At 46.5% G+C, this 22,124-nt stretch overlaps 1 protein-coding gene across 1 annotated transcript; it reads left to right on the top strand.

The window, feature by feature from the left end:
• The first annotated feature begins 253 nt into the window (after positions 1-253).
• On the top strand, positions 254-19,134 carry LOC101125692 (cytochrome P450 4F2). Its single transcript, XM_004060213.5, has 13 exons — positions 254-302; positions 722-920; positions 2,707-2,851; positions 5,781-5,834; positions 5,927-6,054; positions 7,914-8,035; positions 8,654-8,924; positions 10,866-10,932; positions 11,121-11,250; positions 17,165-17,298; positions 17,394-17,458; positions 17,633-17,715; positions 18,125-19,134. The coding sequence occupies exons 2-13, from the start codon at positions 723-725 to the stop codon at positions 18,288-18,290; spliced, it is 1,563 nt and encodes a 520-aa protein (XP_004060261.4). The 5' UTR covers positions 254-302; position 722; the 3' UTR covers positions 18,291-19,134.
• The last annotated feature ends 2,990 nt before the right edge of the window (positions 19,135-22,124 follow it).

The following is a 22,124-nucleotide window of genomic DNA, read 5'->3' as shown; positions in this document are numbered from 1 at the left end:
TATCCATTATCTATATCTACTTTATCTATCTACCTAATGTATCCATCCTATCTACTCTATCTATCTGTGCATCTACCCAACCATCTGGACCCTGAGCTGATTCCTCTGCACCCAGCTGGCCTGACGCCAGGTGTTGATTGGCTGCCCAGGCTCAGGAGACACATCCAGGCTGCAGGGATTGGTTGGCCCAGCCCAACCCAGCCAGCCCTCCCACAGCCTTTGCTATATCAAGGGCCAGGGTCAAAGGCCTCCCAGCAGACAGAGAGAGGAGGTTGTCTGGGACAGACTGCTCCTGACAGAAGGTGCCAGGCTGGGGGTGGCAGGCCTGGGGGGGGGGTCCTGGCCTGGGATGGAGATGGGCACTGCCCAAGGCCCACGCAGCTCCTGGGTGCTGGCCTGGAGGATGGGTGGTTTCTGAGTAACTGAAACCAAGCCCCTGGCAACCTCACAGTGATTCAGGCTGGGCCTTTCTGGACTTTAATCAGTCTCTCTCTCTCTCTCTTTCCCATTCTAAGTGCTTACTAGGGAACTGGAGGCCACTTGGCTGCTGGTTTTGGCTGGGCCTTTCTGGACTTTACCTCTCAGCCCCTTTTTACCCATCCCTGAGCCCTCCCTGCTCTACCTCCGGCACTGCCCGTCCCTGCCTCTCCACTGTCCCTGGAGCTCCCTGGGCCCTTCTCTGGGCCTCAGGATCTCACCGTCCATCCTGTCTGCCCTGCAGGATGTCCCAGCTGAGCCTGTCCTGGCTGGGCCTCGGGCCAGTGGCAGCATCCCCTTGGCTGCTCCTCCTGCTGGTCGGGGCCTCCTGGCTCCTGGTCCATGTCCTGGCCTGGACCTACGCCTTCTATGACAACTGCCGCCGCCTTCGGTGTTTCCCACAACCCCCGAGACGGAACTGGTTTTGGGGACACCAGGGCATGGTGAGTGTGGCAGCAGGATGGGTCTAGGTCTCAGGATGGATGGACTTCCTGAGGGGTACGAGGCTTAGGGAGTGGGGGTGAAGGGGTGGGCTGGGATCTGGGGTGGCAGAGAAGCAGGGGAGGCATCTTACTCATTCCTCTGCTTATTCATTTCTGTGAGGTGCCTCCGCAAGCCCTTCTCACTTCCTTGTTCTCCCACTCCAGGCCTGCATTGAGTCCTTTTCCTGCCTGTCTTCCCACATTAATGCACCTCTGTGGGGCTCCTGGGCACAGGGTTGGCTGCACAGAGAGGCGAGTCCCTGGCATTCCCACATTCTCCATTGCTGGACTCAAGGCTTCTTATGCCCACTGTCCAGGGTCCTCTCCTTGCCTGGACTATTTCCTGTTATGAGGGTACAGCTGGGCCAGAGGAGAGGCATGGGCCATCTCCCACTTCCACCACACCCGAAGGCACCTTTCTCTTATATTCCTCTTCTTATCTCCCTCTTATCGATGAGACCTGTTGCCAAACCCAGATAAAAGTTGGCCACTCACTTCACCTTTCAGAAGCTTTCCTTGGCCTTTCTCCTTCCCGTGACCTTGCCCTCTGACTTAGACCGCTCTCCTCTTTGGGGAATGTGGTCTTAGTCTGCTCATTTGCAAATGGCAGGATTGATGGATGTGTCCATAGGTAAAGTGGAAGGGTGCACAGGACACACTAGCACAGAGCCTGCTGCAGAAGCTGCTCCCAGGTGGGAGCCATTGTCCTGATGGACAGTTAGAGTCACCTCTGCTCCACTAGTGGCTGCTGAAAAGGGAAGGTCTCCCATGTGCAGAACCTTCTCCATGGGAGGAACTGGAGCCTCTGTGGATCAGCCAGGACATGAAGGCATGTGGGGACCAGCCTTAGGGACATGTCCTGAGGCGATACTGCTCCCCACAAATCTCCCCTGTGAGGACTTCCCATATGGCTGCCTCTGGGCTGAAATGACTCCCAGAAAAAGAAAATCTTTCCTCTCAAGATAACTGGGCCTCTGTGAGTGGACAGTGCGTCTTCTCCCTCTGCCCTGGGATGCACCCTTGGGACTTGGAGATGGACCCAAGAGAGATAGAGCAGGAGGAATGTGGATAGATAGATACAGCAGGAGGAATGTAGATAGATAGATAGATAGATAGATAGATAGATAGATAGATAGATAGATAGCTAATAGGATAGATAGATAGATGCACAGATAGGATGGATAGATGGATGGATGGATGGATGGACAGGTACGTAGGTAGATAGATAATAGGATAGATGGATGCATGGACACATGGATGTACAGATAGCATGGATGGATGGATGGATGGATGGATGGATGGATGGATGGATGGATGGATAGGTAGGTAGATAGACAGATAATAGGACAGATGGATGCATGGACACACAGATGCACAGATAGGATGGATGGATGGATGGATGATGGATGGATGGGTAGATAGAGTAGATAGGATGGATAGATTATGTAGACAGATGGAGTAGATATATATGATGGCTAGATTAGACAGATGGATAGATGGCTATTAATAGATGATAAGCAGACAGACGGATGAATATATGGATGGATGAAAGCATAGATAAAATGGATTGATGGATAGATGGGTAGGCAGATAGACATATAGATAGAAAAATTAGATAGATAGGATGAATAGATTAGACACACCCAGAAATAATGTTTGACCAACTACCTGGGCATCCCTTAGCCCGGTCAAGTGGACACCTAGAATTAACTATCACAGAAGGTAATGACCCCTGCCTTGCTTGCAGGTCAACCCCACAGAGGAAGGCATGAGAGTTCTGACTCAGCTGGTGGCCACCTACCCCCAGGGCTTTAAGGTCTGGATGGGCCCCATCTCCCCCCTCCTCAGTTTGTGCCACCCCGACATCATCCGGTCTGTCATCAACGCCTCAGGTACCATCTGGAACAGCTGGTGGGGCAGTGCATTTGAGGCCTGCACTTCCGCTATCCCCAAGCTCCTGTGTGGGCCCTGCAGTACTCTGGCCTCTCCTTTCCTTCCCTCTCAGCTATCTTCATCTTTCTTTCATGTATTCATCAATTCCCATCTCAGCGTCTCCTCTCTCCATTGCCATCTACCCCCTGTTCTGGTGTTCTGGGCTGCCCTGGAGCCCTAAGAGACCTCAACCCAAGGCCCTGTCCTGGAGGAACCCCCAACTTTAAGGAGATGGACCTGGATAGAGATATCCCCAACTTCATGGGATCAGGAAAGGGCCAGAGGGAGATGGATCACAGCCCAGGGAAGAACAAGGTCTCTGCTGGGGCAGGCTGGAAGGCTTCCTAGAGGAGGAGTTACTGGAGCTGTGTCTGGAACAATGAGTAGGAATGTTTGAAAGGAGAGTGTAGGGTGAGGCAATTGGACATCGTTAGTATTCAAGGCCCCTCGCCAGGCCTAGCATCACCTTGCCTGTCCCAAAGCCTAGAACAATGAGGAGGACTTGTGGCTGGTGGGGGATCTGGGCTGCTATTTCCATGATGTCCACCTCTGGTGGGTCAATTCCCTTTACCCCATCCTATAGCTTGTCTGCCCTAAGTTCGTTGCTCTCCTGCTGCAGATCCCAGGGATCTCCAAGAGGAGACTCCACCCCAGCTTGGGACCCTTTCCTTGACCCCTGTGCTTCCCATCGTTGGACAGGCGAGGCTGAGCAGGGGGAATGGGCAGCATCCTACAGAGACCATGGCTCTGACCTCAAAATGCTGAGTGACTCTGGGCTGGTACCCAGCTGTCTCTGGTTATTGAAGTCTCTTTCAGTTGTGAGTGGTGGAAACACAACCTGGTGTGGTCTAAGCAAAGAAAGATAATCTATTGACTTTAAAGTCCAGGGAGGGTAGCCTTCAGGCATGGCTGGATCCAGGTCTCACACAAGGTCACTGGAAATCTGTCTTTCTCTCTTGGCTTTAGCTTTCTCCACGTCGCTTTTCCTATCAAGGTGGCCTTTTCCTCATGATGTCAACGATGAGTCCCAGAAGCTCAGTTCTCATGGGAAAGGCCACCTTTCCCCTAGAGTTCCCAGAAATGGCCCATGATTTACTTCTCCTGGCCTGGATCACAGGACCAATTTTTCACCCAATCCCTGTGTCTCTGATTGCCCAGTCTTGGTAGGCCTGGGTCTTCCAGAGCTACTGTTCTGGGGGCACAAAGAAGTTTGTTGGTTAAGGATTCAGGCCATGGGTGCAGACAGACCTAGTCTTAGGCCTCAGGCTTGCAGTGGTCTGGGACTGTGGGCAAGTGACTTTATTGTTCAGAGCCTCAGGCTCTTCATCTGGAAAATGGGATGAATGACAGCCCAGGGACCATGGTGTGTGGATCCACATGGGGAAAGACCTTTTCTGTCTGTGTAACTGAAGGACTGGAGAGTCCTGCATGGAGGATGTGAGGAGGCAGGGGGTGCTCAGCACTGACAGGAGGATGAGATGCTGCTTGAAATTCTCAGGGAGAGGGCTTCGACCTCTTCCCTGCAGATCCTTCTCTCTCACAGCCTAGGAGAGCATGAATTGGGTCCTGTGTGTTTTTCTCCAGATTCACAGCTCAGAAGAAGGTCTCCTATACACACAAAGCCTGGCGTGCACCTTTGGGGATATGGGCTGCTGGTGGGTGGGGCCCTGGCAGGCAGTCATCCACATCTTTCTCCCCACGTGCGTCAAGCCTGTGCTCTTTGCTCCCGGTAGACATTGCACTGGCCAAGCTTTGCCCACAGCATGGGGTCGCTGTGCTGCCTCCAGCTGAACACGTGACCGATGTGCAGATAGGAGGGGCTGTGGTGGAGATGCCATTGCCTCCATTGCCCCTGGACTTCCACCTGTCTAACCTCTGTTCCTGTTTGCTCATGTCTGGGGTGTGTCTCTACAATGGCTGTTATATGGCCAGGTCTGCCTTGTATATTTACACCTGGGTCCTGGTTACACCTGAAATATGTTATACCTGGTTACATCTGGTATATAATTCCAACTGGGGTCATGTAGAGCTGGTCAAGTTTGGGGCTTATCTGTGGCCAAGGACATTTGGGGCATGTGAGGGCCTGTTTGGTTCTTGTCTCAGGTGCTGTTTGACACTGCCGTTTTCTCCTGCTGGTCCAAACATCTGGGCGTTGTGTGAGGTCTGGGGGTTGTGTGAGGTCTGGGACCCAGGGTCCCTACGTGAACTGTCTGAGACATTATTTGAGTCTTGTCTGAGGCATGTGTTATAGTATATTTGGGTCATGCCTGAGGAACAGTCTGGGTCACATGTTGGCTATGTCTGTGACATTAAAGTTACCATATTTATATTCAACCCAGAGCCTGTATATGGAACACGCTTTTAAGGTCATGTTAGACCATCTCATGTGCATGTTAGAGCATACCATCTCATGTTAGGAATTGTCATGTATTTTGTGGCCATGTCAGGACATGTGAACACATGTCAGGGTCATGTCTCATGTCCAGGTCCATGTCAGAAGATGCCATATCAGAAGATGTCAGAGAGTGCTGGGACAGACAGGGTGTCCTAGGTCCTTGTGAAGCATTCTGTAGAGTGCTGAGCTGTGCTCAGGGGTTGCGGAACATGTTGGATCATGTAGGAGGCGTGTCAAGGCATGCTGGAGCCCTGACATAGCTCCTACACGCCATGTTAGGCAGTGTCATTGCTGTACTGTGCTGCTGTAGCCTGGTCTGGTCTTCCCTCCCCTCCCCTCCCCATCCTCCCTTCTTCCTCTGCCCTTGGCCCTCTTCCTGCTATGTGGGGCTCAGAGTGGGAGAAGTGCAAACCTCTTGCTGGGAGCCTCCACCCACCCCCAAAGTCCCTCCTTCACCTGCCTCCATGGCCCCTGATTGTCCTCATTTATGTCAGCTGCCATTGCACCAAAGGACAAGTTCTTCTACAGCTTCCTGGAGCCCTGGCTGGGTGAGTATCTGCAGGTGAACAGGGTTGGGAAAAACGTTGGGGGGCCAGGGGAGGGAGAGGTCCTTGCCCATGGCCCTTGGCTGCCCTGCTAGGGGATGGGCTCCTGCTGAGTGCTGGTGACAAGTGGAGCCGCCACCGTCGGATGCTGACGCCTGCCTTCCATTTCAACATCCTGAAGCCCTATATGAAGATTTTCAATGAGAGTGTGAACATCATGCACGTGAGTTATTTGAAGCCAAGGTCCTAGCTGCAGCCTTGGGGTGAAAGGACAACAGACAGATCTAGTCTGGAGTTTTGGCTCTGCTGAGTGCCATTGGGCCATTGCTCTTTCTCACTGAGCCTTGGTTTCCTCATCTGTAAAATGGGGATAACAATCCCTACTTAAAAGATGGTCAGAGTAATGTAATGGAGTCACGTCTCTGGTGCATAGCAGGTGCCCAGAAGGTGTCTGTTTCTATGTTTCCATCACCAAAGCCCTGTAAACACAAGAGGGTCATGACAACAATTTCATAGTAGCTGTTGCTGATAAGAAACCACCTGAAAACTCATTGGTTTAAACCAGTAAGTGTTTATGTTTGCTAATAAGTCTGTGGGACAGTTGGCAGGTTCTTCTGTATATGGAAGGGACCACTCATGGTACAAGAGCAGCTGGGGGTCAGGTAGGCAGCCTTGCAGGTGTTGACTGAATTCTGCCACATGTTTGGGTTTTGGCTGGGACATGTTTGGGTTCTCTCACGTGTCTAGGTTTGGCCTCATCTGGGACCCCTGGATGTTCCTCCCTATGATTGTCTCCTTCCAGAAGGCGCCCCATGGTTCACAATGCAGGCAGGGTTCCAAGGAGTAAGACAAGGCTTAGCTTCGTTAGTTATTAACTCATCATTTTCACCACATTGTATTTTGACATCGAAAGCCAAAAGTCCAACACAGAATCAAAGGCAGGGGGATAAAATAGGCTCTGTCTATTAATGGGAGTTGCTGAAAAATCACATTGCAAAGGGTGTGGATATGGCAGGAAGGGAAGAATTGTGGCAAAGGTTTTGCGAAGTATCTAGGATTTTTTTTAACTTGCAAATTGATAAGTTAGCTTGTTACTGTTTCATAAATTCTTCCAGAAGGACGAGAGACTCCTGGGTCAGAGACAAAGGATAGTTTACTACTCATGACACAGACAGCAGCATGTGTTTCTTGTTAGATTGCCTTTTTTCCCTCCAAGCTTCCCAAATCCCATGGGCTGACACAGGTGGGCTTCTATAAGTGCCTGCTGACATCATATATTGCATTACAGAAGAGGAGCTTTAAGCTTAGGGAATCTGCTTTTATAGAAAGCAAAAGCAACATGTCTAGAGGGAGTCTTTACCTTATCCCTCAAAGTTTTTCTTCGCAAACACAACTCTGAGAAATTTTCCATGTTAAGGACATCAGTGTCTTGCATTCATGATATGCCCAGAAAGAATGCTCAGGACTCAGCGAAGGACTACCTCCCCCAAAACAGGGATATTTTTGAAATCATTTTATAACAATGCAGATGGGGAAATCCAACATTTATTGATCACATACCATATGCCAGAAACAATGCCATGTGCCCATTCCATGATACGAGTATGTATTGTCTAATTTGATTTTAACAGCTCTGCGAAGGAGAGATTATGTATTTTTGCCCCATGGTAGATGATGAAACTGCAGGTCTGAGAGATTAGGGAACTAACCCAAGTTCACCCAGCTAATAAGTGAGCATGGCAAGGTGGAGCAGAGTTTCTAATGTGAATTATATGGCTCCAAAGCACATCACCCTAACTGTTTCTGAAGATTTGACAGGCAGGATATAGGGGAGGGTAATGAGTTGACGAATGGCACACAGAACACAGGGGACAGAGCTGGAACTTGAACCTAGTTCTCCTAACTCCCAATCTTGGGTCTTCATCTCTTAATAGTAACAGCTTTTGTTTGCACCATAACCTGGTCCTCCCTGGGGAGAAGATGAAGAGGCTTATTCTGGGGAGCCCATCTTGGCAGTTGGGGTTGGAGAGGTGCTCAAGGGAGCAAGGAGCCTGCCCCAGCTCTGTCCCCTTCTCTGGCTAGGCCAAGTGGCAGCTCCTGGCCTCAGAGGGTAGTGCCTGTCTGGACATGTTTGAGCACATCAGCCTCATGACCTTGGACAGTCTGCAGAAATGTGTCTTCAGCTTTGACAGCCATTGTCAGGAGTAAGTTCTTGCCCAGGGTCTGGGATCTTGGGCTGTGGACCCAAAGTGGGTAGGTGGGAGAGGGAGGACTAAGCAGGGAAATCAGACAAACCTTCCTGGAGGAGTTTTGTTATACCTGATCATTGAAGGACTGGTATGAACTTTATCTTGAGGTTTCCAGGGAGCCATTGAAGGGGTTTGAACTGGTGGGTGTGGTCAGAGCTCTGTAGGGGACTGACTAATGTAGCACTAAATGGAGTTAACACTGATGCAAAGAGGCTAGGGTGAAAGCTAGACCTTGGACCAGTTGCAGGAGGATAAAGTCTGAGCTTTGTGGACAGTTTCAAGGAGACGGGTCAGGACTGTATACTGGGAGGGAAAGAGAGAATAGGAGAATAATGTGCAAGCTATGCTCTGGGTGCCTAGCGGCATGGAGGCATCTCACAGAGATGGGATGCAGGGAGAGAAGAGAGCTTGGAGAATCAATCTCATGCTGATCCCCACCCTGTATCGGTGGGGTCATCTGTTCCTGGATACTCTGTTTACTGACAGGAGGTAGATCCTGGCTGCTGGTGGGAGGTGATCCTGGGGCTTCAGGTATATTAAATTGTTGCCTCCCTTTCTGCCGTTATCCTGCAGGAAACCCAGTGAATATATTGCTGCCATCTTGGAGCTCAGTGCCCTTGTATCAAAAAGACACCATGAGATCCTCCTGCATATTGACTTCCTGTATTATCTCACCCCTGATGGGCAGCGTTTCCGCAGGGCCTGCCGCCTGGTGCACGACTTCACAGATGCCGTTATCCAGGAGCGGCGCCGCACTCTCCCTAGCCAGGGTGTTGATGACTTCCTCCAAGCCAAGGCCAAATCCAAGACTTTGGACTTCATTGATGTACTCCTGCTGAGCAAGGTGGGCCTCTCTGGGATCTGAATTCAAGAAGTAGAAGGGAGCTTCATGTGAAATGTCAGATGAAAGAATTTGAACTTGATTAAGAGGGCACTAGGGAGCCATGGAAGGTGATTGAGGAAGGGAGGGACAGGTCAGAGATAGGTTTTAGAGATGACTGTTGAGTGCACCTAGCAGGGAGCTGCTAGACTTGAAACTGACAAGTCTGAGAGTTTGCTCTATTTACAAGCTAATGAGTTAATTGTCCACATTTAACTCCATACATCTACATCTATATCTATGTCTGGTCTATGTTTATGTTTTTGCCTATGTCTTTCTATATCTTTGTCTCTGTTTGAGTTTGTGTCTCTATGACTGTGACTATGTGTATGTCTTTGTCTTTGTAATTGGCCATATCTGTATGTCTTTTTAACAGTGTCTTCATCTTTGTCTATGTCTACGCCTTTGTCCTGTCTTTTCTATGTCTCTGTTTATGTCTTTGTCTCTGTCTATATTTTCATCCATGTCTATGTGTATGTGTATATCTGTGTCTGCGTCTATGCCTTTGTCTTTTTTCCGTGTTTGTGTCTTTGTCTCAGTGTATGTCTATGTCCATGTTTTTTGTCTGTGTCTATGACTATGTCTTCGTCTATGGCTATGTCTATGTCAATGCTATGTCTATATCTTTGTCTGTGCCTGTGCTTGTGTCTGTTTCTGTCTATGTCTATGTTTATGTCTATCAGTAGTTGTGTCTGAGTGTGTGTCATGTCTATGTTTATGTGTATTTGTGTGTCTGTGTTTCTAAGTCTGTGACTTTGTCTATTTGTGCGTGTGTCTGTGTCTATGTCTATGTTTATGTGTGTCTGTGTTTCTAAGTCTGTGATTTTGTCTATGTGTGTGTATGTCTGTGTCTATATCTGTGTCTATGTCTATGTTTACAGGTATTTGTGTGTCTGTGTTTCTAAGTCTGTGACTTAGTCTATATGTGTGTGCCTGTGTCTATATCTGTGTCTATATCTATGTTTATTTGTATTTGTGTGTTTGTGTTTCTAAGTCTGTGACTTTATGTGTGTGTGTGTCTGTGTCTATATCTGTGTTATGTCTATGTTTATGTGTATTTGTGTGTCTGTGTCAGTTTCTAAGTCTATGACTTTGTCTATGTGTGTTTGTGTCTGTGTCTATGTCTTTGTCTATGTGTAGGTCTATTGTGACAGATGCATTAAACCTCTGGATCAGAGCAGCCCATGTCTTGCTCACAGCAATACTGTCAGCCAGAGTGGGATTGTGGCACTGGCTCTTCATCCTCAAGTCAAATTTCTCCAAGGGCAATGTTTTCACTTGTATGTGCAGCAGAGTTTGCACCCTAAGAGAGGGGCCCTACATTATGAGTCTTGGCACATTTTCTATTTTTTCCCAAGAAAGAGAATGAGAGAGACAGAGAGAGAGAGAGAGAGAGAGATTGAGTGAGAATGGTAGCTTTGTGAGAGAGGGTGTGCTTTGTTCTGGAGCATAAACAAATCCTCTTCAGTGAGATGCCATAGTCCTTAGGCTTACAACCCAAACGTCTGCAGGGGGATAAGATTCTCTAGATTTATCACTCTAGAATGTGGGCAAATCTTTGAAGCAATACTTAATCTCTAATTTCCAAGGGAAATTGCCATTTAATTCTCCTGTAACTCAGGTTGCCAGTAACTTTTTCTCAGAAACTTTTCATTAAAATATTCATGGGTCATTGAGTCTTCCCAATACGAACCCAAGAGGAGGCAAGGAAGCCAGAGAGGAAGGCCATGAGGTGTGGGCTCTGGCCATGGTGACCAAGAGGGGTCTAGGAGTGCAAGATGGACTTGGATTTCTGGAAAAAGGATGAATCTTCAGAGGCTGTCTCAGATTAGACTCAAGAGCCCTTAGAGCTAGTGTGACTTTTTATGGGGGTGGGGGTTGGGGGGGTTACTGCCTTCTCTCCAGGATGAAGATGGGAAGAAGTTATCTGATGAGGACATAAGAGCAGAAGCTGACACCTTTATGTTTGAGGGTGAGGGCCCCAGTGTGGGGCTAGAGAGGGGACCGGGATCTCTCCCTTCCAGGAACAGGGTGGGTGGACCCCCACAACCTTCCCATCCCCCTTTCCCCATCCTCCCTGAGGCCCTCAATGCATGGGTGCTGTCTACCTTTGGGTGCTGAGGCAGCCCAGAGACCCAAGCCTGCCTTGCTGCCCCCCAGGCCATGACACCACGGCCAGTGGTCTCTCCTGGGTCCTGTACCACCTTGCAAAGCACCCGGAATACCAGGAGCGCTGCCGGCAGGAGGTGCAAGAGCTTCTGAAGGACCGTGAGCCTAAAGAGATTGAATGGTGAGTGCAGGTGCTTGTGGCCTCTTCCTGAGACCTTCTCATTGGCTCTGCTCCCCAGGTGGGGAGGGGAGGAAAAGCTGTTTTTGTTGATTCTGCCACTATTGCTTAGTGGGAATAGGAGCAGAGGACCACAGGCAGGACTTAGTACCCATCCTGACTGTCTGGGGAAAGGTTATAGGCCCTTAGGACAGAAAGACCTGGGCTTCTGAGAGAGTTGGTGATGATATGTGAGGACAGATAACGCCACTTAGCACGTGTTCAGCAAATGAACTTCCCCTCCACTCTCTTCCTTTTCTCCCAGAAATATCATTTTTTTTTAACATCTTCACTTCTTGAATGTTTGCTCTTCTGTTCCCTAATTCCTACTCTCCAGTCGAGTCCAGGGATTTATAAGGGAGACCTGGGGGTAAAATTCATCCATTCTTGTCCAGAACACTTGCACCGTTCATCCATCCCATCCTTATTCAGCAAACACTCCCACACTGCATTCTCACCCCCACATCTGTGCACAGCATCTTTCTGTGCTCTGGAGACCTGGGAAGGAACCAACCCAGGGATCTGTTTTCCAGGTGCTCCCAGCCTGGTGGCGGAACTGTCCCTGGGCAGGACACTCTCAGCCCGCGTGGGCAGGGATGGGATTTACAGTAAGAGAAGCAGGACTAGGGGGTATAGAAAGTGTCTCAGTTGAGAGCCTAAATAATGATCCGTAGATAATTGGGTACAGTTGGAGGGCAGTGCTCTAGGTCAAGAAGACTGCCTGGGGTCTTCGGGGGAGGAAGAGAGAGGGAGGAAGAGAGAGAGGAGAGTGAGGGAGAGAGAGAGAGCAGGGTCAGGACAGAAAGGAGGAGAAGGGGAGAGAGAGGGAGAGACTGAGTTGTAATGAGATGATAAAACCAGAGATGGTAGCAGGGGCTGGCTGTGGAAGCCTTGGGGAAAATGTTAATGGCTTCAGTTTTAGCCCAATGGCAATAGGGAGCCATGAGAAGTGTTTGAGCAGTGTAGGGACAGGTCACATCTGGGTATCAGGAAGATCTTTCTAGGGCTAGTGTGGAGGGCGTACTGGAGACGACCAGCTGTAGAATGAGGGCACAGTGGGGACATTCTGAGACCAGAGCCAGGCCAGGGGCTGGAGGAAGGAGAGGAAGCATTGGAATGGACGGATGTCTTGGATTCAGCGTCCTCTCGTCCACACCTTTGCCCAGCACAGCAGTTCAGTGAGGAGGAGAAACATTTTTCTGCTTTTAAAACCAATAATTTTTCTGCATTTTTAACAAACAATTTTTTATTGCTGCATAAATAGATGCACATAGATTTGAAATACACGTGATAATCTAATACATTCATATAATTGGTAAAGATCAAATCAGTGTACTTGGGATATCTGTCGCCTGAAATATTTAGTCTTTTCTTTATGCTAGAAACATAACTAACATAAGCTAACTATTTAGGAATATACAGTACATATCGTAAACTATAGTGAACCCACTGATCTATCGAGTGCTAGGTTTTATTTCTCCTATCAAACCTCTTATTTATGCCCGTTAATCAACTTCTCCTCACCCCTCCCTCCCTTCTACCAATCTACCTTCTATTTTCATGAGATCCACTTTTTCAGCTCCCACATGTGAGTGAGAACATGCGATATTTGTCTTCCTGTTTTTGGCTTATTTACTTACCACAGTGACCTCCAGTTCCATCCATGTTGCCGCAAATGACAAAATTCCAGTGTTTTTAATGGTGCATAGTATTCCATTGTGTATACATGCCACATTTCCTTCCTTCTTTCCTTCCTTCCTTCCTTCCTTCCTTCCTTCCTTCCTTCCTTCCTTCCTCCCTCCCTCCCTCTCTCTCTTTCTCTCTTTCTTCTTTCCTTTCTTTCTTTCTTTGAGACAGAGTCTTGTTCTGTCGCCCAGGCTGGAGTGCGGTGGCACGATCTTGGCTCACTGCAACCTCTGCCTCCCGGGTTCAAGCTATTCTTCTGCCTCAGCCTCCCAAGTAGCTGGGACTACGGGTGCACACCACCACGCCTGGCTAATTTTTGTATTTTTAATAGGGCTGGGGTTTCACCATATTGGCCAGGCTGGTCTCGAACTCCTGACCTCATGATCTGCCTGCCTCGGCCTCCCAAAGTGCTGGGATTACAGGCATGAGCCACCGCACCCGGCCGCCACATTTTCTTTATCCATTCCGTTGATGGGCACTTAGGTTGATTCCATATTTTGGCTGTTTTGAATAGTGCTGCAATAAATACGGAAGTATAGATATCTCTTCAACAGATTTATTTTCTTTCTTTGGGATAGAAATTTCTTCTCTTTCTTTTCAGTAGTGGAATTTCTGAGTTATATGTTAGTTCTAGTTTTAGTTTCTTGAGGAACCTCTGTGCTGTTCTCTGCAGTGGCTGCACTAATTTATATTCCCGCCAACAGTGTGTGAGAGTTCTCCTTTCTCCATATCCTCACCAGTGTCTATAGTTGCCTGTCTTTTTGATAAAAGCCATTTTAACTGGGATGAGATGATATCTGATTGTAGTTTTGATTTGCATTTCTCTGATGATTAGTGACATTGAGCATTTTTCCATCTATCTGTTGGCCATTTGTATGTCTTATTTTAAGAAATGTCTATTCAGATCTTTTGACCATTTTTAAATAAGATGATTTGAGTTCTTTTTCCCCTATTGAGTTGTTTGAGCTCCTTATATAATATATTCTGGTTATTAATCGCTTGTCAGATGAGTAATTTGCGAATATTTTCTGCCATTCTGTAAGTTGATTCTTCACTTTGTTGACTGTTTCCTTTGCTGTGCAGAAGCTTTTTACCTTGATGTAATCTCATTTGTCTATTGCCTGTGCTTTTGAGGTCTTACACAGAAAATCTTTGCCTGGACCCATGTCCTGGAGTATAAAATCCAGATTTCAAGCAAGCAAAATTATGGATGTGGTTAAAAGAAAGGGTCCAAAAAATTTTATGATAAAAATGAGCTTCCTTATTAAGCTCCACCTTAGCAGTGACTATGGTCAACAGTTTTCTGTGTATTCTTCCAGAAAATGGCTATCCCAATGCCCACATTTATATGAATTCACACTGTGATTTTTATTTATATGAACACATACTGTGTTTTTCTTTGTAAAGAAAACTATACAAAATAGACGCAGTTCTGGACATTATCTCTGAGATCTATTTTTCTTAAAATATGAGTTTTCAAAAATGAGTTTGTTTTTAAATTGTTCTTTCATTGATAAATTTTAATTATATATAAGAGGTACAATGTGATGTTATGATGTATGTATACAACCTGAAATTATTAAATCAAGGTGATGAACAAATCCATCACTTCATATATTTATCATTTTTATGTTGAGAACATTTGAAATTTACTCTCTTAGCAATTTCAATTAATACGTTGTTCACTAAATCACCATGCTGTGCAGTAGATCTCAAAAACTATTCCTCTTGTCTAACTGAAACTTCTATCCTTTGACCAACATCTCACCCTTCTCTATCCCTCCCTCACCCCTGGCCTCTGGTAACCATCATTCTGCTTCTATTTCTTTTCTTTTCTTTCTTTCTTTTTTTTCTTTATTTTTGAGATGGAGTCTCGCTCTGTCACCCAGGCTGGAGTGCAGTGGCACGATCTCAGCTTACTGCGACCTCTGCCCCGCCTGGGATTCAAGCAATTCTCCTGCCTCAGCCTCCTGAGTAGCTGGGATTACAGGCTCCCGCCACCACGCCTGGCTAATTTTTTTGTATTTTTATTAGAGACTGGGTTTCACCGTATTGGACAAGCTGGTCTTGAACTCCTGACCTTGTGATCTGCCACCCTTGGCCTCCCAAAGTGCTGGGATTATAGGCGTGAGCCTCCGCGCCTGGCCTCCACTCCTGTTTCTATGAGCTTGACTATTTTAGGTCCCAAGATAAGTAAGATCATGTGTGTTTGTGTTTCTGAGCCTAGCTTACTTCACTTAGCATAAGTTCCTCCAGGTTCTTTCATGTTGTGGCAAATAAAATAAGTTTTCTTTCTTTCTTTTTTTTTTTTTTTAAGGCTGAATGGTATTCCATTGTATATACACACCACATGGAAAATGAGCATTAAATTACAAAACCAGTGATAAGAACAGATTCTTCTTGCACCAAATGAGATATTACAGATAAGACTAGCATTTTCCTTGACAATCCTGCCACCCCACCTAATCCTTTCTCATTCTCCAAAGGTGTCTCCAGAGCCATAGATTTGTTATCTATCTATCTATCTATCCATCCATCATCTATCTATGTATCTATATACCTATCTACTATCTATATATCATCTATGTATCTCTGTTTCTATCATCTATGTATGTATCTATCTATTCTCTATCTCTCTATATCTCTTATCTATTATCTGTCATCTATCAATCTATCATCTATCTCTGAATCATTAATTTCATAAATATTCATATACTTTTTGCCCTTTTTATGTGCACATATGTATATATTTGTGACTTGTTTTCACTCGACAGTGTGTCTTAATGCTATTTTTTTCTGAGTGCTAAATATTTTATTCCTTATTTATTCAGCTCATTCCTATGTTGAATGCACATAAACATTTTCAGTTATAGTATATATTTCCAATTTGCCTTCCACAGTGTCTGTACTGATTTACCTTCCAGCCTGCAGAATGTGATGAGACTAGTGATCCCTATTTCCTCCTTTTGTGTAGCTGTATAGCATTCCATCGTGTGGCTGTTTATCTAAACATCTTCCCATCAATGTGTATGTGGCTTGTTTCCAACCTTTTGCTAAAAGTGGACATGAGGCAGTCAGCATGTGTGCACAGTGACCATTTCTTGCATGTATAAGCATCTCTGCAGGACAAATTCCCTGAAGTGCAATTGCTGAATCAAAGAACATTTGCATTGTACAATTTTAATTATCATTGCAAATCCTTTCCTATTAGCTGAGTTTGATGGCACAAGTTTTCCCATAACTTTACCAATACTACTAAAGTATTATTAAATTTTAAAATCTATGCCAATCTTCATATTTCTTCTTCTGATGGACATTGTTTTAAATAAGAGTGAGGTTGAACATCTCTTTCATGTGTTGATGTTTGTTTCTTTTTATGGAAGTGGTTCCTTTATTTTTTTGCTCTTTTTCTTTGGATTCTTTAAAAATATTTACTTTTAAGAATGTGTATTAAAATTGATTTTTTTTTTTTGAGATGGAGTCTCTATCGCCCAGGCTGGAGTGCAGTGGTGTGATCTCAGCTCACTGCAACCTCCACCTCCCAGGTTCAAGCCATTCTCTTGCCTCAGCCTCCCGAGTAGCTGGGACTACAGGCGCCCTCCACCATACTCCGCTAAGTTTTTGTATTTTTAGTAGAGACGGGGTTTCACCATGTTAGCTAGGATGGTCTCGATCTCCTGATGTTGTGATCCACCTGCCTTAGCCTCCCAAAGTGCTGGGATTACAGGCATGAGCCACCACGCCGGGCCAAAATTGATTTTTTTTTTCTGTCTTGGGTTGCAAAATATTGCCTTTCAACTTTTGGAGGGTACTTTTGATTACTATCCTTTATCTGCAAAAACTACCATCTTGAGCATATTCAACTTCTGTGAAGTTAAATTGGTCCACTTTTTTCTTTTACAGCTGTAAAATCCATCAGTTTCCCAGGATTTTGGTTTGGGCAGGGGCTGTCTTTATCAAATGTGAAGTTTTCACTTATTCTCATGTCTTTTTCTGAGCTCTCCCTCATGTTCCATGGGTCTGTTTTCTCATTTTTGCCACAGTGCCACACTATTTTTATTCTTGCGACTTTGTAACAATTCTTGTTAAAAGTTTATTACAGGGAGAAAAGGTCTCACTTGCAAACAGAGAGAAGCTGGAGAGTTGTGTCTTTGCTCCCTTGATAAGGATTGGGGCTGGGGTGTTTCCTTAGGGACGACCTGGCCCAGCTGCCCTTCCTGACCATGTGCATTAAGGAGAGCCTGCGGCTGCATCCCCCAGTCCCGGTCATCTCCCGCCATGTCACCCAGGACATTGTGCTCCCAGACGGCCGGGTCATCCCCAAAGGTGCTCACAGCCTCAGGGGGAGGAGCCTCCTGGGTAGGAAGAGGGGCCCCTCAGTGAAGGAGGCTTTCTCCTGACTGCTCCCTTCTCTCCCACAGGCATTATCTGCCTCATCAGTGTTTTCGGAACCCATCACAACCCAGCTGTGTGGCCGGACCCTGAGGTGCGGGGCCCCTCTCTCTGTTTTTGTCCATTCCAAGGCTCCTAGAGGAGGGGGCAGGGTTTTGATCAGGAGTATCCAACATCACTCCCTCAAAGACACACACAACTGTCTGTCTCTCCGAGGCTGGTGGACTGGGAGACCCCACCCAACAACCCTTCTTGGTCTCACCTCCAGGTCTACGACCCCTTTCGCTTTGACCCAGAGAACATCAAGGAGAGGTCACCTCTGGCTTTTATTCCCTTCTCGGCAGGGCCCAGGTAAGGGCGGCCTGTGTCTGAGGTAGGGACAGGTTGATGGGTGCAGGGGTCTGGGCATGACAGTGGGGAAAAGGGGGACATTGTAGATGGTCCGAGTTCCAGCTCTCCTTCCCTCACCTCCTCTGGAGTTTATAGGAAAAGGTCCATAGAGTACGGTTGGGTTGGTCCTAGAAGGGTCTGTGGTGTGCTCAAAGCCCCCTTCCACCCCACCTTGGTCTAGGGTGGGGGTTGGAGCTGGGCTAGGCTTGCAGGATATGCAAGCCCGCATGGGGATCCAGGCACGGATACCCCCTTCTCTATTCCTCAAACTGCTCTAGGTGGGGTTGGGTGTCCCAGGCCAGGTTACCGGCTTGATGGGGCCAGGATGGGGTTCTTGGTTGCAGTCAGAGTTTCCACCTCCCTCCCCTAGGAACTGCATCGGGCAGGCGTTCGCGATGGCTGAGATGAAGGCGGTCCTGGGGCTCACGCTGCTGCGCTTCCGCGTCCTGCCGCACCACACCGAGCCCCGCAGGAAGCCAGAGCTGGTCCTGCGCGCAGAGGGCGGACTTTGGCTACGGGTGGAGCCCCTGAGCTGAGTTCTGCAGAGACCCACTCTGACCCCACTAAAATGACCCCTGATTCATCAAAAGTGAAGCCTAGAATTACCCTAAGACCCTGTTCCACAGTCCTGTATTCCATCCTAGATATCTACTCAAAATAATTGAGACAAGTGTTCAAACAGAAAGACGCTTGTGCGTGAATGTTCATGGCAGCCCTATTCACAGTAGCCAAACGATGAAAACAACCCCAAGGTATATATTACCAGATGAAAGGATAAACAAAATGTGGTCCATCCATACAATGGAATATTACACAGCCATAAAAAGGAATGAAGCAGTGATCCCTACTACACTGTGGATGAACCTTGAATACGTAATGCTGAATGAAAGACGTCAGATGCAAAAGGTCACATAGTGTACGGTCCTTTTATATGAAATTTCCAGAACAGGCCAATCTGAAGCGATGCATAGCGGATTGGTGGCTTTCAGCAGCTGTGGGGAGGTGGGACTGAGGAGCGACTGCTAATTAGGATGGGGTTTCCTCCCGGGATGGTGAAAATGTTCCGGACCTAGATAGTGACGAAGGTAGCACGACACTGTGAGTGCACTAAATGCTATTGAATTGGACACTTTGAAATGGTGAATTTCGTGGTATGTGAATTCTACCTCAATCAAAAAAATTTGCTATTTTATCTCACATACATTTTTTTTCTGTCCAGGTTGTTCATATAATCATATGCTGTGAGCATCTTTCCATGACATTAAATCATCTTAGGAAACATTATTTTGTGGTCTTCAAAATGTGTGTGTTAAGTGTTCAAATCAGTCTTAATTTAAAAAAAGACATCATGTTAGAAAATAAAAGTGTTTTATCTCACTTTGTAAGAATTAGCTTCATATACATTGACTATTAGTAACAAATTGAGTTATTCTTCATCAAGTAACTTTTGGGGTAGAGATCTCATTTTCACAGCAATAAATGCACAAATATTCATGTAAGATACAGGTGTGGTTAGACACCTTTCATAGAACAGTTATGATCTGGAAATTCCACAGACACTGAATATTTTGGTCGTATTAACAGAAGTAGATCACTGAGAAGGGAGAAGGTGACTTTTCAACTCCCCCAGGTAAATGCTGATTTCATCCTCACATCAATCTTACAGATTGTAGATGAACTCACTTGTTCAAGGTCACTCAGTGAAGGGTGGAGTCGGGGGCGAATCTGAGCAGTTGGGCATCAGAGGTCATGACTTATCGTATCAAGGACATGATTTTCAAAGCGAGTCTCAGCCCTAGGCACATCAGATCACCTGGGAACCCCTACAGACTCTAGACTGAGTAGATGAGACTCTGACAGGTGGTGCCTACATTTGCTTTGTTTTGTTTTTTGTTTCTTTTTCTTTTTCTTTTTCTTTTTAAATTCATTTTGTCTTTTTGAGACAGAGTCTCCCTCAGTCTCTCGGGCTAGAGTGCAGTGGCACAATCATAGCTCACTGCAACCTCAAACTCCTGGCCAAAGTGGTGGCATTAAAGGTGTGAGCCCCAGTCCCAATTTTTTTTTTTTTTTTTTTTTTGAGATGGAGTCTCACTATGTCGCCCAGGCTGGAGTGCAGTGGTGCCATCTTGGCTCACTGAAACCTCTGCCTTCTGGGTTCCAGCGATTCTCCTGCCTCAGCCTCCCGAGTAGCTGAAATTACAGGTACGCTCTACCGCACCCAGCTAATTTTTTGTATTTTTAGTAGAGACGGGGTTTCACCATGTTGACCAGGCTGTTCTTGAACTTCTGACCTCAGATGATCCACCTGCCCCGGCCTCCCAAAGTGCTGGGGTTACAGGCGTGAGCCACTGCACCCAGCCCCAAGTTTTTAAATGTAATATTGTTGACCAGAAGTACATTCACTCATGTAAAAAATAAAATACCCAGTGAGAAGTAATGGTGCTACATATGCCCTTCATCTGCACAGTTTCTTCGTGTGTATAAAGGTAAATACTTTCACACCTAGTGCATCCTTTCATACTATATTTAGCCAAACAATATATGTAATTAGTCACCCTAATTACATATTAGCATGCCTACATTACAATGAGTGTGCTTATTTGCCACTCTTGTATTTTCATGGCTCATCTTAAAATCACATTAAATTTTCAGAATTTGTTTTCTTTGGTGCTTAGTTCAGTTTGTTTTTTGAGACAGAGTCTCACTCTGTCACCCAGGCTGGAGTACAGTGGTGCAATCTCGGCTCAGTGCAACCTTCACCTCCTGGGTTCAAGCGGTTCTCCCGCCTCAGCCTCCCAAGTAACTGGAATTATAGGTGCGCACCACCACACCCGGCTAATTTTTGTATTTTTAATAGAGATGGGGTTTTGCCATGTTGGCCAGGCTGGTCTCAAACTCCTGACCTCAGGTGATCTGCCCCCTCAGCCTCCCAAAGTGCTGGGATTACAGGCGTGAGATAGTTCAGAGATTTGACAAATGGCTAGAGTCATGTAACCACCACTGCCACAGCCACCCTTGGTGGTCAAAAACCTCCTTCCACTCCTGACCCCTGAAAACCACTGCTGTTTTCTGTCTTCCCATAGATTTGCTTTCTTCCTGTAGTTGTGTGAATGGGGTTATGCCACTGGGAGCCTAGGAGTCTTGCTGCTTTCACTTAGTATATAAAGCATCTGAGTGTCTCCCACGTTGTCTGTAACAAAACCTTGTTTCCTCTTATTGCTGGGTAGAATTTCTGGGCATGGATAGGACACTCTTTGTTCAGTGGCTGAAGGACAAGTGGATTGTTTCTGGTTTTTGGATATTATGAATAAAACTGTTATGGATATTTGTACACAGGTTCTTCAGGGAAACTAAATTCCCATTGCTGTTAGAATGGGATGGCTGGGGCATATTATCAGTGTATGTTTACCATGATGAGAAACTATCAAACTGTTTGCAAAAGGTCCATGTCATTTTTAATTCCTATCAGGAATGTATTGAAGTGGCGTCGTTGTCTGGGGTAAATACCCAATGTTCATCATCTCACATCAAGGAAATCAAGGACACAGACACACAAGAAATAAGCTTAAGAATTGAGGTTTAGGCTGAGCACAGTGGCTCATGCCTGTAATCCAGCACTTTGGGAGGCTGGGGCAGGTGGATTACCTGAGGTCAGGAGTTCGAGACCAGCCTGACCAACATGGTGAAACCCTGTCTCTACTAAAAATACAAAAAATTAGCCAGGTGTGGTGGCACACACCTGTAGTGTGCTACTCGGGAGGCTGAGGCAGGAGAATCACTTGAACCCAGGAGGCAGAGGTTGCAGGGAGCTGAGATCGTGCCATTGCACTCCAGCCTGGGCAACAAGAGCAAAACTCCATCTCAAAAAATAAAAATAAAAAAAAGAGTAGAGGTTTAATAGGCAAGAGAAAAGAGAAAAGCTCTCTCTTCTGCAGAGAAAGAGGGGCTCCTGAATGGGTCTTCTGGTTTTGTGGTGAAATGCACGGGGTTTTATAGACAAGCTTGAGGAGGCAGTGCCTGATTTACATAGGGCATGAAAGATTGGTCAGACCAGGTGTGCTGTTTGCATAGCATGGGAGGAAGCTGGCTATCCCACCCTAATCTTTTATTATACAGATAGGGGTCTCTACCTGGCTGATGCTTTTTCTACCTGTTGCCTGCTTTTCACTACACACATGGTGACAAAGAAAAGGGAAGAGGGAACCTCCACGTTGAATACACCTGGCTTCCAGATATCCCTTTTCTATTGGCACAGCTGCTGGCATTTACCCATGCAAATTTCCAGCTTGCTTATCTGTGCTTGCAGCTTGATATTTCAGGCTGCTTTTTGTTAGAAAAGAAATGACTTGGGGGCTCCTTTTTATGAAAAG

The sequence above is a fragment of the Gorilla gorilla genome, chromosome 20 (assembly GCF_029281585.2).
Source record: "Gorilla gorilla gorilla isolate KB3781 chromosome 20, NHGRI_mGorGor1-v2.1_pri, whole genome shotgun sequence".
Lineage (NCBI taxonomy): Eukaryota > Metazoa > Chordata > Mammalia > Primates > Hominidae > Gorilla > Gorilla gorilla.
This window is presented reverse-complemented; position numbering and strand designations above follow the sequence as displayed.

What these genes read in the sequence shown, in the direction of transcription:
- LOC101125692 (XM_004060213.5), top strand. Translation starts at nt 723, where the DNA reads ATGTCCCAGCTGAGCCTGTCCTGGCTGGGCCTCGGGCCAGTGGCAGCA. An exon ending in TTTGGGGACACCAGGGCATG is followed by an intron (nt 921 to 2,706) that starts GTGAGTGTGGCA and finishes CCTTGCTTGCAG; the next exon opens with GTCAACCCCACAGAGGAAGG. An exon ending in CCCTTCTCGGCAGGGCCCAG is followed by an intron (nt 17,716 to 18,124) that starts GTAAGGGCGGCC and finishes TCCCTCCCCTAG; the next exon opens with GAACTGCATCGGGCAGGCGT.